The sequence below is a fragment of the Mastomys coucha genome, unplaced genomic scaffold (genome assembly GCF_008632895.1).
Source record: "Mastomys coucha isolate ucsf_1 unplaced genomic scaffold, UCSF_Mcou_1 pScaffold4, whole genome shotgun sequence".
NCBI lineage: Eukaryota > Metazoa > Chordata > Mammalia > Rodentia > Muridae > Mastomys > Mastomys coucha.
This window is the reverse complement of record NW_022196910.1, coordinates 831691-845352: the sequence shown is the minus strand read 5'-3', so window position 1 is coordinate 845352 and position 13662 is coordinate 831691. Positions and strand designations below refer to the sequence as shown.

Sequence of the window (13662 nt, the reverse complement as noted above, 5' to 3'; positions counted from 1 at the left end):
TGCCTTGTTCCTTCGGCAAACATTTATTGTGTGCCATCTGTATCCAGGCTCCCCTAGCACAAAGGCGAGTTTCCTCTGGGAGAGAGGTGTGTGGTCCAGGCTTTAAGGTCTGCCCCAAGCTGCTGGGGCAACTTGGCTAAACCCTGTCTAAAATAAAATGTAAAACCGGGCATGGGGACACACGCCTTTAATCCCAGAACTCTGGAGGTGGAGGCAGAAGGATCTCTGTGAGTTCAAGACCAGCCTAGTCTACACAGTGAGATCCTGTCTCAAGAAAAAAACAATCAATAAAAAGGAGAATGTTGGAGACTGGCTTAGGGTAGATTCCTGCCTCAATGCCTCAGTAAGTGCAAGTTTAGTTTCTAAACCTTAATCCAAGTGGGACATGAGCTCAAAGCCTGCACTCATTCCTGGACCCAGCCGCAGCTCAGAGGTTGCCCCACTGCTCCCACACAACACAAACCTCTGCTCCTGCAGGTCTTCATCGCGCAGACCTTGCTGCAGACACCGCCTGTCATGAGCCCCTCCGGGCAACTGTCGTGGACCACAGAGCACCAGCTGCTCATCTACCTGCGCGTGGCCACATGGAACCAGATCTTGGACCCCTGGGTCTACATCCTCTTTCGCCGGTCTGTGCTTCGGCGCCTGCATCCACGGTTCAGTTCACAGCTCCAGGCTGTGTCCTCAAGTCCGCCTCCAGCCCAGGCCATGCTCAGTGGATCCTGAAGGATGGCGCCACTTAAACCTGGGGTCCTTGGTGACTGTCGTTGACCTGTGCCCTGTCCCAGGCGCCTGAGTGTTTGGTGGACTAAGGATGGAGCTACGACATGGGGCTGACCCCTGTGACCTGCAAAGATACCTCCTTGATGTAGGGAGTTTCTCTCTGGCCCTCTCCCCAGGTTACTCCCCGTCAGCTAGGAGCCTGGGCACACGTGTGGGAGGCCCCTTGCAGTAATCTAGAATTCCACGGGAGAACCTGGAGGCGTCTCCCACCTTGCCAATGTCCGAGTCTGAGACACATTCCTCCAGGCTCAAGGATCACCGGCCTTGGGTGTTGGAAGCACCCACTCTGGTCCCCGTATCCCGGTCTGGGTTCTACCAACCTCTCCAGTGTTTACTGAGCCCCCTTCCTCCACGGCTGTACAACACATGTGCTCAATAAATGGTTGAATGTCCAGGTTCTGGAGCACTCAGCCAAGCACCCCTGTGTCCGTTCGCCTCCCTCCCCCGCAGCTCCAAGAAAACCACAGTCAAGGGGAGACTAGCGATTTGTGGAGGTGAGGGCTCCTTTATTCCCCAAGGAGCCTCCCACCCCTGTGCCTTCTGTGGCTGGACCTTCTTACAGGGGCTTTGGGATTCGAGCCTCAGTTTCTACCATCCAGTATGCCTGCTGGGATGAGTCAGGTCACAGGCTAGGGTGGGGGAGGGGCCCAGGGGAGGGGCTAGGAGTGACGCTTATGGTGGAGGGGCTGGGCTTCTGGCATCCCAGCTGGGGCTTGGGAAAAAGGGCTGGCTTCTGGGAGATGTCTGGGACCGGTGACCCAGGGCCCAGGAGGGAGAGTAGGGGGCCTGACCTGGGGCCCGCTGTGGCCTGGGTTCCATCTTGAAGCCCAGGCCCGGCGACCTTGCTCGGGGCAGGGGTGGGGGCTCTGGGGGTCGGTGGGCTTGGAGACTTAGGTGGAGGCAGGGGCTCAGGCTCCTTTATAGGCTGAAGGCCAGGGGTCTGTGGGTGGCGACTGCCTCTAGAGCTGAGGGGGCGGGCTTCTGTGTTGGGCTGACTTCCAGAACTGCCAGGGCAGGGGCCGGGGCTGGAGCTGGGACCTGGGCCGGGGCTGGGCCAGGGGCCAGGGCTGGGGCTGGAGCCGGGGCTGGAGCCGGGGTTGGGGCCTGGCCAGGTTCTGGAACTGGAATCCTTCGCAGCGCTGGGCTGGGCTCCAGCGTGTGGTGGAAACTGAGGACTGAATTGGGTTCTCGAGGCCGAGTGGGGTGCAGAGCCAAGCCACTGTCCTGTGTCTTGCTGGGGGACACAACTGGCTCCAGCTGTCACCAGGTGCTGTTTTCTGCTTCCAGAACTAGAGAGGGACCTGGAGCTGGGCTCTTTCTCCGCCAATGACTGTAGCTGAGACCTTCCATGTTTGGCCCAGCCCTCGTGAGCTCCAGAGCTAAGCCAGGCCTGGAAGTCGGTCTGGGTCCCAGAGTCGGACTGTGCCCTGGAGCCCAAACACCATCTTCTGGGTGGGGTGGGGTCGGAACTTGGAGACATCTCGGAGCTGGGCCTCGTTTCAGGAGTGCACGGCATTTGGGAGTGGGGCTCTGCTGTCCTACTCCTGCCCCCTGGCTGGGCCTCAGAGTCAGACTCATCACCTGAGCTAGCCTGGGGTGCAGGGCGTTGGGAGGCACTGGCAGGCAGCTGTGCTGGGGAGCAGGGCTGAGGTTTGAGTTTGGACCGGGGAGCAGTATGGCTCTGGGCTCCTGCACTAGGCAGAGGTGTGGAAGATGGCTGGCTACTCGAGCCTGCTTGGGTTCCATCAGTCAGTGGCTTGCTGGACCTTGGTTGGGGTCCCAAGCTAACCATTCCTCCTGAAGGGAAGAGCCAGGCCATGGTGGCAGCAGGTGTCTCATACTTGGGTTGGCTCTCAGAACCTGGCTTCTGAGACTGGCAGTTGGGGTGGCGCTCTGAGCCCAGCTGTCTCCTAACGTTTGTCTGGGTTCCCATGTGTGGCTGTGGGACAGGGCTTGACTGTATTCTGGAAGGCTGAGGGTCAGCCATGACCTGAGCTGCAGCATCAGGGTTGGTCCCAGTGTCTGACTGGGCTCTAGAGCATGGGTTCCTATCTGGGGGAGTCTGTGTTCTAAAAGCAAGCTCACCCACAAAGCCTGACTGTGTTCTAGAGGTGGACTTGGTCTCTGAACAGAAGTTGACCCGAGGGCTGGCTTGGGGTCTGAGTTGGGTGTGGGTTTCAGAATTTCCCTGGGCTCCAGAATGGGGTGTGGACTCAGAGCCTGGCTGGACCTCAGAACCAGCCTCGGTTCTAGGGATAGGTTGGCAGTCAGATTCAAGATGAGTTTTAGAACAGGGCTCAGGCCTGGGGCTGCTCTGGGATCCTAAGCCAGCCTGAGCCTTGGGGCTGACCTGTGTTCTGGAGTCAGACTGTACCCCAGGACTAGGCTGGGATCTAAAGGCTGGCTGGACTTCAGAGACAACCAGGGTTACAGAATCAAGCTGAGCCTTGGGGTGGGCCTGGGTCACAGAACTGGGTCGGGTTCTAGAGCTATCCTGGGCTTCAATTTTGGTTTTAGAGCAGAACTGGAGTTCAAGACTGTCCAGGGGTTCCAACTGGGTCTCGGAGCTGAGCTGGGTGCTAGAATCAGGCCGGGCCTTGGGATGGGCCTGGATCACAGAACTGGATTGGGTTCTGGAGCTGGGCAAGACATCAATTTTGGTTCTAGAGCAGGACCTGGCCTTGGGGCTAACCTGGGTTCCAGAACCAGGCTGGAATTCTGAGTGGGTGCTAGAACCAAGCTGAGCCTCAGAGTGGGCCTGAGTCAAAGAACTGGATGGGGTTCTAGAGCTGGGCCAGACTTCAATATTAGTTCTAGAGCTGTACTCGGCCTTGGGACTAACCTGGGTTCCAGAACAGGGATGGGGTTTCTGCTGGGTCTTAGAGCTGAACTGGGTGCTAGAACCAGGCTGAGTCTCAAGGTGGGCCTGGGTCTCAGAACTGGGTCGGGTTCTGGTGGCGGGCCGTGTCTCAGGGCTGTCCTGGGTTCTGGAGTGGCGCTGGGGCAGGGGGCTGGGCCCTGGACTGGAGACTCCCACACACGCTAGCCACAAGCGTCGTGGGCCTCGCCGATGGCTGCCCACACCTCCACCACGAACTCGTCTGGAAAGGCGAACTCTCCCAGAACGGCGTCCAGGCCGCGTGCGAAGGCCTGGGCTCCCGCCGAGCTCCGAGCAGTTTCCACCACCGCGGCTGCTGCGGGACAGGATGGGCAAGCAAACGGGATGGACGGGCAGACGGAGGGACAGGGAGGACAGACAGACTGAGTGTGAGCTCGGGCGCATGCTTCCGCCTACCACCACCCTTCCCCGTACCGGGGACCCCGCGCTTACCCGCGCCGCTTACCCAGCTCAGGGTCTCGGATTCCCATGTAGCTCTCCAGCAGGTCATCCACCCTGCGCGCCGCTGCTGCTTCCACATCGCTGGGCTGCGGACAGGTGAATGGCCCAATGGGTGAGTGACAGGCTGGAGGCCCTGCCCCAAGACTGATGGACTATTAGTGGTTGCTAGGGTTAGGGGCTGCAGGACCCCGCCTCTGAGAATTGACAGGCTTGTGGTTGTTGGGGTGCACCTTCCTGATTGGTAATGGGGAGAGGCTGGGTGACCCGCCCCCAGAAGTGATAGCTAAAGGGATAGGAGACACTTTCCTCAGTGGTGTGGCCTATGGTTCGTGCCCTGCCACAAATCATGTGTCATTAAAAGAGGTGAGAGGAGGAGGCCGCGGTCTGGGTGGGAGGGGTAAGGAGATGAGAGGGGTGATAGGTGTACTTGAACACACTTGAAAAATCTCACAAGGACACCCATTACCTAGTACAATTAAGAAACAGAATTCCACCTCTCAAGGCCCTCCACTCCGTGAGACCCTCGCCTCACAGGCGGGAGGATCTGAGTTCAAACTCTAGAAGGCTCGGAAAGGCAGAAGTGAGACCTGCTCCCCACGTGTCCTCTCACCTCCACCCTCCTGTCCACGCACTTCTCCACGCGTGCACACACAGAATACACAAGCGAAATATAATAAAACAATAAAGAAATGCCATTTAAAAATTTAAAGTTGGGGAGTAAGGAAGACACAACTATATTAACCTTTGACCTCTGCATACACACAAGTGCAAAAAAATAACCAATAGGTTATAGGAGCAGGTGGCACCCCTTGGACTCTATCATCTGGAGCTGTTCGTGTTGTCCCGTTCTCCAGCCGTTACCCACTGTCCAAGCTGGATAACTGCGGCTCTGAGAACAGGGTCTTTATCTTTTTGACACAGGGTTCTGCTCAGAGGCTCAAGCTAGCCTTGAACTTGTGACCATCCTCCTGCCTCACCCTCCTGAATGCTGGGATGGCAGGCCTGATCACCATTAGCACTGTGGGCTCGACAAGAGGGTGTCAATTGCAACCATCCCAACAGTCACTCACCGCCTCCTCCACAGTAGCAGCGCCCCCTGAGCGCAGGCGCAGGGTCTCCCTCCCGCTGCTCACTTTAGCTTCCACAGGACTCTTACTGCTCCTGCTCCTCTGGCCAATCATATCTGAGGGGACACAGCCGTGACAGATGTGTTCTGTTTTGTGTGAATTGTTTTTCTTTTTTTCTTTTGCCAATAGGGTCTTCCTCTGTAACCCAGGCTAAGGTTGGCGTGCCTTAAGAGGGCAGTTAAGGACTATGGGACTAGGGGTGTGTGGGGGGAGGTAAAGCCCCACCCAAAACCCCTCAGTGAGGTGCTTGAGGCGTGGTCAGGTTGGAGCCCAGCCTAGAATCCCCCAATGAGGAGATAGGGGCATAGTCGGGCATCGAGCCCCCACCTAGAATCCCCCAGTGATGAGTTGTGGGTGTGGCCAGGGTAGTGGGAGTGGCCAGGGTAGTGGGTGTGGTCAGGGTGGAGCTCTGCCTAGATCTTCAGTGAAGAAGCTAGGGCATGGTGGGGGGGAGTGCAGCTGTTTAGACTCCTCCAGTGAGGGGCTTGGGGCGTGGTCAGGGCTGGTGTCCTGGAAGTGTATATTATTCTTTCCCTAAGAGACCCTGAGTGATGTCTGGGGACATGTGAGGCTGTCCTACCCTGAGGAGCTCCTGACAAAGAGTGATTGGAGGTAAGGAACACTGCTAAGCACCCTGAAGAGCCCGGGACGCTACACAGAAAGCACCCAAAAACGGTGCTCACATCACCAAGTCTGAGAAGCTTTTCTAGAAGCAACTCTCCTTTCTTATCCCAGGGTCCCTGGAGCACTGGGTAGAAGTCATTGCAAAGCAGGCCAGGATGAGAAGTTCAAGGTCATCTTTGGGTACATATTGAGTTTGAGAGCAGCTTGGGCTATGAGAATTTGAGTCAGAATATCGTTTTCTGCTTCTCATTGCCCTAGGGCAAGCCTGGGGCCCAGCAGTCCTTACCAAAGGCTCTCCGGGGCTGCACTAGACGTAGGGTGAAGGGCTGAGACTTGGGCAGCTCCCGTAGCATTTTGGCCACCTCATAGTGCCGGCAGCCCACAATAGAGTGGTCATTGATGGCCTCAATGCTATCCCCCACGCACACTGCCTCAATCCTGTTGATAATGCTGCCCTCCTTGATTCTCTGTAGGAAATAACAGTCACTTGTAATTCGTCTGCCTGGGCCACCCTCCCTGGGGTCCCCAGAGTCTCCTTAGGTCTAGACAAGGCCATTAATCACCCAGTTCACACACACCCACAGGCACCTTGATGAAGGCGTATCCAGCGCCGTTGTCTGTGATGGTCAGTCCTAGAGCGTCCTCTGTTTTGGTGACCTCCACTTCTTTGGTCTCTCCACGTACGTGTGCAAAGATGAAGTCTTCCAGCCCAATCTGTCCCCCCAGCAACTTCTGCATATCCACCTTGTGACTGTTGAGGGTGCAGAACAGGATCTGTTCGGATAAGAGAGGGACCCAGATTCAGTCATGGGTAAAAGTCCATTCTGTGCACATCCTCCTGCGATAGACCGCCTCTGCGGGCGCCCCCTGGAGGCCAGAAGCACTCGTGGCCCGCATGAAACAGCAGAGGCTCCCAGCCTTTAACTGCTCACTGATGACCAAGTGGGCTGGCAAGACTGTGGGTATGCTTTGGGTCTGTCATCCCAGCACTTAGGAGGCTGAGACAGGAGGATGACTGAGAGTCATCCCCCCCACCCCCACCCCCATCCCTCAAAAAAGCTAAGCAGCCTGGATCAGGAATGTAAGCCCAGAAGTTGGGAAGCAGAGGCAAGGGGAATGCTGCAAGTTAGAAGCCAGCTTGAGTTACAGAATGAATACCAGGCCAGCCTGAGCTACAAAGTGAGATATTATCTTAATTAAACGAACAAGCAATGGAATGAAAACGGACAAGAAGGCTGGTGTCGTGAGAGAGGGAGGGGGAGGGGCTTGCGGCCACCCTGTTTGATTCCCAAGGACTGCCTGTGGAAGGAGACTACAGACCCCCTACAAACTGTTGCCCAACCTCGACTGTGTATTCTCGTGCCCCCACATATAATAAACTGGTGGCCCACACCTTTAATCCCAGCATTTGGGAGGCAGAGGCAGGCGGATTTCTGAGTTCGAGGCCAGCCTGGTCTATAGAGTGAGTTCCAGGACAGCCAGGGCTACACAGATACCCTGTCTTCAAATCCCCCCCTCCAAAAGAAAAATTAAAAGTGATTTTATTTATATAAGGCCTCATGTAGCTCAGGCTGACCCTCCAGTTTACTATAAATCTGAGGATGACTAACTTTGAACTCCCCATTCTCCTGCCTCCACCTTCCCAGTATTGGAATAACAGGCTTTACATCACTACACCTGCTTTATCTTGTGTCGGGGATGGAACTTGGCTTTCCAAACCCTAGGTGACTGCTCTACCCACGGAGCTGATTACCACCCATCGGCCATTCATGGGCTCCTGACAGCTGGGTCGGGTCCTTGGCGGATATGGGAACCCCACCCCCAGAGTCTGGTCCCGTCTTTCGCGTGGCGTGCAGACGGGGGCCTGGGTGGTGTCCGTGGTCCGCCCTCACCTCGGTAGGCGCGATGCCGAAGGCCTCGGCGATCTTGGCGTAGAGTTCTCGGACATTGGTGAAGCCCTCGATCCTGCCGGTAGGGCTGCCGTGCGCCAGCTGCGTGCGGAACACCAGGCGCGGACGCGCGCGGGCGGGGGGCTCGGTGGCCTCTGGCTCGCGGGGCGCAGCACTGTCCATGGTGCGCGGGGTCCGCCGGATCTTGAGCCTCCTGCCCCGAGGCCCGCGATAGCGGAGCCGGGCGTAAGCGGATCTGGGAACCCGAGCCGCCCGGGGGAAGGTGAAACCGCCCGCCAGGGCCAGCCGCGCCCTCCCCGGGGACCCGCGAACAACAGGGGGAGGCCCCGGGCTGTGGGTGCTGCGTCCAGTCTTGGCCTCTCGGGGAGCCCCGCCCGCCCTTCTCTTCGTCCTCCTCCGCTCCGCACACAGCCCACCGTCCACGGCAGACTCCTTCCCGCAGCCCGCTCCCCCCACCCCCGCCCTGCTTGTGAACTCCCGAGTACAGTCCCTCTGTCTATCTGGCCTTCCGTGCCTCCCTCCTTGCGCTACCCCAGGGTTCACCATGCCCCAGGGCTCTTGCACAAGCTGGGTTCTCCTCTGGGGCTGAGTCCCTAGAGCTCCCAGTGAGTTCTTGCTTACCTGTTTGTTTTAAAGACCACCTGCTGCCCCTACCTTCAGATCTCTCCCTTAATACTTTTTGTTTTGTTTTGTTTTTGAGACAGAATCTCATGTAGCCCAGGTTGGCCTGGAACTCACTATGTACCCAAGGGTGACCCTAATCCCTTCCTGATCCTCTGGCCTCAGACTCTCCAGTGATGGAATTAAAGTTGTGTTCACTACCCCTGGAAAAATAATTGTTGTTAGCCAGGCAGTGAGGTTGCACACCTTTAGTCCAAGCACTGGAGAGGTAGAGGAAGGTAGATCTCTGAGTTCAAGGCAATCCCAGTCTACAAAGTGAGGTCCAGGACAGCTAGGGCTACACAGAGAATCCCTATCTCAACCCAGCTGGAGAGAGGGCTCAGCAGTTAAGAGCACTGACAGCTCTTCCAGAGGTCTTGAGTTCAAATCCCAGCAACCACATGGTGGCTCACAACCATCTGTAGTAAGATCTGACACCTTCTTCTGGTGTGTCTTTCTGAAGAGAGTGACAGTGTATGTTAAATAAAGAAAACTTTTGTTTTTGTTTTTTTGAGACAGGGTTTCTCTGTATAGTTCTGGCTGTCCTAGAACTTACTCTATGGACCAAGCTGGCCTAGAACTCAGAAATCTGCCTGCCTCTGCCTCCCAAGTGGGATTAATAAATAAATCTTAAAAGAAAAGAAATGAAGACCAAACCATTGTAAAATGCTACTTTTTCAGGGATCCCCAGGTATGTGGTGGGTGAAGTGGGGTACAGGGGTCAATGGATACCTGAGGCTGTGTGTGTCTTCTAGATTCAGAGTGTCACAAAGTAGGTGGCTTAAAAGAGAGTCAACAACAGAAGCTGAAGGGATGGTTCAGCAGTTAAGAGCCCTGGCTGGTGGCTCACTGCTATCTGTAGTGGGATCTGATGCCCTCTTCTGGCATGCAGGCGTACATACAGATAAAGCATTCAGAGAGAGAGAGAGAGACAGAGAGACAGAGAGACAGAGAGACAGAGAGACAGAGAGACAGAGAGACAGAGAGAGACAGAGAGAGAAAGGGAGAGACAGAGAGAGACAGAGAGAGACAGAGACAAGAGAGAGAGATCTGGGTATGGGAACATCCCCACCTAGTAGTGGGGATGTGGAGGCAGGAGGATCAAGGTCATCCTTGACACATGGTGAATTCCAGGCTAGCCTTGGCTATATGAGACATTGTCACAAAACAAAACTCACATGGACTTAATCCTTCCTCAGTTGATAAGTGGAGGTCTGGCATCAGCGCCCCCTCCCCCGGCTGTGGGAGGCTGCCCTCGACTCTGGCCGTCCTTGACTGTCCTTGGCCCACAGGCATGCTGTGCACTTTCTGCCTCTGTTGTCACGAAGCCCAGTCCCAGGCCTGTGCTAACTTTCCTTCTCTCGAAAGGACACTAGTATTGGCATAGTGCCCACTCTGCCCCAACGTGACCTCACTCAAGTTAATTACACTGCCATCACCCCGATTCCCAATAAGGTCATGCCTGGAGGCTCTGGAGCGAGGATGGGAACACATTTGGGGGGGGGGATACAATTCATTGGCACAGCATATGTGTGTTGGATTGGGAAGTTTTAAGAGATATTCTATCTCATTAATTAAACAGAGTCCCTTGGCAGGGCTCTTTCAAGTTTGAGCCAGAGGTGTCCTCAACAGCTATCTGTCACATCCCACAGCTCCTGCCCTGGGGCGGGGGAGTTGACGTGGATGGTCAAACAGGAAGCAGACAGGCGCAGGCTGCCACACCAGAGTGACTCACCACAGCCTGGGGCACATGGAGCATTATTCAGCCGTGAAGAGAACATGCCCCATAATGTCAATGGTGCTCACTGAAAGAACCAGGCATAGAAAGCCACACAGTGTGACATCCGTGGTAGAAAATGTCCAAGGATGTGAAGTGGGTGGTGGGTGTAAGAGGGCTGGAGACTGGGCACAGAGAAGGCTCATGCAGTCAGGGTTTCTTCTGAGGAATGTTCCAGAACTAGATCGAGCTGATGGCTGGAGAACTCTGTGGTGGTGTTTTGCTTGTTTCGAGACAGGGTTTCTATGTGTGGCCCTGGCTGTCCTGGAATTCACTCTGTAGACCATGCTGGCCTTGAATTCATGGAGATCCTCCTCCTGCCTCTGTCTCCTGAGTGTTGGCTGGGACTAAAGGTGTGGCCACCCCACCCAGCTAAAGCAGTAAAATTTCTGAGAGGTGCACTTGAGTCCAGTCTGGGGACTCGGTTGGATGAACTGAATTTCCAGCCTGTCCCTAAACCCACAGAGGACCCTCAAAGCCAACAGGGTGATAGGGGACTCCAGCCCAATTCTACCTCAGTTTCCCCTACCTGATAACTGTGTAGTGAAGGTTCTGAGATCCTCTACCAGAGGTAGGAGGGCAGGCCAAACCACCGCAGCAGGAGAATCATAAACAGGTGGGCCCACTCCCCCAAAGCCACAAATATTAACTTGAGTGAAAACCCATTTGTTTTTATTCAACATTTATTTAAAAGTCCAGATTGAGTGATGAAAGGCGCTGGGGAAGGGGCTGTTGGACTGCCCCACCCCTACACCGGCTCTGCCAGGTTAGCCAGCGCCTGCGCAGCGGGTCCCCTGGCTATATGGTGAGTGACCTGGGGTTTTGCTCAGCACTGGGGGTGAGGGTGGAGTATCCGAGTCAGGCGGCCGTGGCTCCTCTGTTCCTGACCCACTGTAGTGTGACCCTCCCTGCGAGGCGGGCAGGTCTCCCCGGGTTCTGCAACCTGGGATGGGGTTCGAAGCTAAAGGGATGCGGTTGAGATTTCATTGGTGGGGAGTCTGGAGACCCCAAGGTGCAGCTTCTTCCTGGGCAGCGGATGGGGAGGGGCGGGCGTCTCCGGGTCCATGAGGTCTGTCACAGGTGCTCGCTGTGAGACAGAGGTGATGAAGACCTGGAGCAGAGCTACGCTCTCCCTTTTCACCCCACTCCTCCCCTCCAACACCCTGCACCTGGCTACTCGCGCCAGGATCTCTTTGACGCGCGCGATCAGTCTCTCGTGCTGCGCGGGGTCGCGCTCGATGGCTCCGTGAAGCCGCGCCATGTAAAAGTCCAGCGTCCCGAGCGTCGGTGTCTCCCCGGTGCCTGCGGGTTCGGCGGGTTAGGGAGGGGAGGACCCGAGGCCCGGAGCTGGGCGGGACCACGGAATTAGCCTTGAGAGGGGGCGTTCCGTGGGCGGGGCCTACGCACAACAAGCGGGTCTGCATCCTGCGATAGGACGAACACTGGGCGGGGTGGAGCCTGGAGCGGCGCTGGGGCGGGGCCTAATTGAAGTGTGGGCGGGACCGGAGCTGGGGCGGGGTGGGGGGTGGTGAGGGGGCTGCGCACCGGGCACAGGCAGGGAGGCGAAGCTAGCGGTGAGCGCCTGCCTCACGGCCTGCAGTTGCTGCTGCAAGGCCAGCGTGCGCCGCTCCTCCAGCGCCAGCTCCTGCTCCAGACGCTCACGCGCGCTGCTCATGCTCTGCGTGTGGCGCTGCAGCACCGCGTTCTGCTCCTCGAAGGCCACGTTCATCTTCCGCAGGCGCCGTAGCTCCGCCTCGCGTGCTGCGGGACAGGAGTCAGAGCCCTGGGCTGCCTCTGCACTGTACTGGTCCCGGAGTGCTATAGATCCACTTCATCTCTGGCCTCATCCTGACCCACCCCCCTCCATCGCTGGCCTTACTCCTGACCTCGTCTCCCTTGAGCCTTGACCCTATCCACCCTCAGTCCTCGACCCCAGCCCTGACCCTTTTCTCCTTCCATTCCTAATCCTAACCCCACCGCCTCCATCCCGGGCCCCTGGAACCTCAGTCCTGACTCCAGCCCTCATTCTCATTTCCACTCCTCCTACAACCAGGACACCAGCACCTGCTAAAATCTCACCTTTGTTTTGGTCCAAAAACTCTTCAGTGAAGATGGGAACATCAAAGGTGGAAAAGCCATCGCAGTCCACACCCTGGGACATGGCAATGAGTTCGGTGGGGACCCACATCTCTGGAACTTGGGTCGCCTGGAGCACCCAGCCTGCTTTTATTTCCTTTGTTTGTATTGTATGTGTTGTCTCCCATGTGCATGCAGTATCCACAGAGGCCAGAAGAGGGTGGCAGATCCCCAGAACTGGAGTTACAGGTGGCTGTGCTCACAGCCAAGGGGATGCCGGGAAGTGAACCTTAGTCCTCTGCAGGACCAGTAAGTGTTTTTAACTCTGAGCGGCATTGGAGTCCCCAGCTTCCTGCATGCCAGGTCAGCACTCTATACATGAGGACCTCTTTTAAACGAAAGAATTTTCAATTGCGCGTGCGTGCCGTGCGTGCGTGCGTGCGTGCGTGTGCAGTGGTAGAGGTAGAGCCCTTGGTCCTGTGCATTCTGGGCAATGACTTCACCACTAAGCTATGCCCACCACGGAGTTGCTACATCTCCACAGTGGTCTTGCCTTTATCAATGGAACACTTTGGGGGGTATGTGTCTAGAAACATATGTGTCTTCTCCCCTAAGCTCTTCTGGACTGAGAGGCCCTTACCTTGTGCCCATTCAGGAGGGTGTTCATGAGCCCGGAGCTGGAGTCCTCTAATGGGGAGGGAGGAAGGCAGATCAGCTAGACCCCCTCCCACTCCAGAGTCCCCACCTGGACGGCCCCACGTAAACCTTTATGCTTATGCATATTGAGATTTGGGCCCATTCACCTTTCTTTTTTGTTGTTGTTGGGTTTTTGTTTGTTTGTTTGTTTTCGAGACAGGGTTTCTCTGTGTAGCCCTGGCTGTCCTGGAACTCACTTTATAGACCAGGCTGGCCTCAAAAGCAGAGATCCACCTGCCTCTGCCTCTCAAGTGTTAGAGTAAAGGTGTGTACCACCACAGCCTGGGTTTCTCACCTTTTTTAATTTTGTTTTCTTGGATCTTTTCCGCGCACACCTTGTAGGCCTCTGACTGCTGGTATGCCCACAGCTCCTTCAAGTACTGCTGTTTCTCCTTCTCGGCCTCATCCAGGTACCGCTGGGAGGGGGGCAGCATCCCAAACGTAGGCAGGCACACAGGGGTGGCTAGGGCCAGGACCCCAACTCCCCTCATACTGATCTGTTCGTAACCCCCACCTTGCCTCCCTCCCTCCAACCCTTAGAGAGAGCACCCCTTCTCCAGGTCTACCTGACTCTGTCCAACTTGTTCCTTGAGCCAGGGTCTCTCACTGCTGGCCAGAAGACCCAGGGACCCTCCTCTTTCTTTTTTCTTTTTTTTTTTTTTAATGTTT

At 56.3% G+C, this 13662-nt stretch overlaps 3 protein-coding genes across 6 annotated transcripts in view; 1 reads left to right on the top strand and 2 right to left on the bottom strand.

The window, feature by feature from the left end:
- Tbxa2r (thromboxane A2 receptor) overlaps positions 1–1187 on the top strand; it is a 7876-nt gene extending 6689 nt beyond the window's left edge. Inside the window, exon 3 of the mRNA XM_031349661.1 lies at positions 478–1187. Within this exon, the coding sequence (XP_031205521.1) occupies positions 478–726 (249 nt within the window). The 3' untranslated portion in view covers positions 727–1187. The remainder of the gene's footprint in view (positions 1–477) is intronic.
- Positions 1188–1268: 81 nt separating this feature from the next.
- On the bottom strand, positions 1269–8211 carry Gipc3 (GIPC PDZ domain containing family member 3). Of its 3 annotated transcripts, none has more exons than XM_031349657.1 (6): positions 7767–8211; positions 6463–6648; positions 6161–6341; positions 5194–5306; positions 4128–4209; positions 1269–3977 (listed from the first exon to the last, which is right to left on the bottom strand). In XM_031349657.1, the coding sequence occupies exons 1-6, from the start codon at positions 7944–7946 to the stop codon at positions 3826–3828; spliced, it is 894 nt and encodes a 297-aa protein (XP_031205517.1). In that variant the 5' UTR covers positions 7947–8211; the 3' UTR covers positions 1269–3825. The 3 variants fall into 3 exon arrangements, with proteins under 3 accessions (XP_031205517.1, XP_031205516.1, XP_031205518.1); XM_031349656.1 differs by having other exon boundaries at positions 4115–4209; positions 7767–8210; XM_031349658.1 differs by having other exon boundaries at positions 3713–3974.
- A 2675-nt stretch (positions 8212–10886) lies between these two features.
- The window catches only part of Hmg20b (high mobility group 20B), a 4779-nt gene continuing 2003 nt past the window's right edge, over positions 10887–13662 (bottom strand). For both annotated transcript variants that reach the window (XM_031349955.1, XM_031349956.1), the window contains exons 5-10: positions 13289–13409; positions 12938–12984; positions 12301–12373; positions 11767–11982; positions 11391–11523; positions 10887–11308 (exon numbers count right to left, since the gene is read on the bottom strand). In XM_031349955.1, coding sequence (XP_031205815.1) covers positions 11296–11308; positions 11391–11523; positions 11767–11982; positions 12301–12373; positions 12938–12984; positions 13289–13409 — 603 coding nt within the window. In that variant the 3' untranslated portion in view covers positions 10887–11295. The remainder of the gene's footprint in view (positions 11309–11390; positions 11524–11766; positions 11983–12300; positions 12374–12937; positions 12985–13288; positions 13410–13662) is intronic.

Excerpts from the sequence above, each read along its gene's own strand:
- Gipc3 (XM_031349656.1), bottom strand. The coding sequence starts at position 7,946 with ATGGACAGTGCTGCGCCCCGCGAGCCAGAGGCCACCGAGCCCCCCGCC. Across the intron at positions 5,307-6,160 it reads GCAGCCCCGGAGAGCCTTTG|ATATGATTGGCCAGAGGAGC; the intron begins GTAAGGACTGCT and ends GTGTCCCCTCAG. Across the intron at positions 4,210-5,193 it reads CTGCTACTGTGGAGGAGGCG|CCCAGCGATGTGGAAGCAGC; the intron begins GTGAGTGACTGT and ends ACCTGTCCGCAG.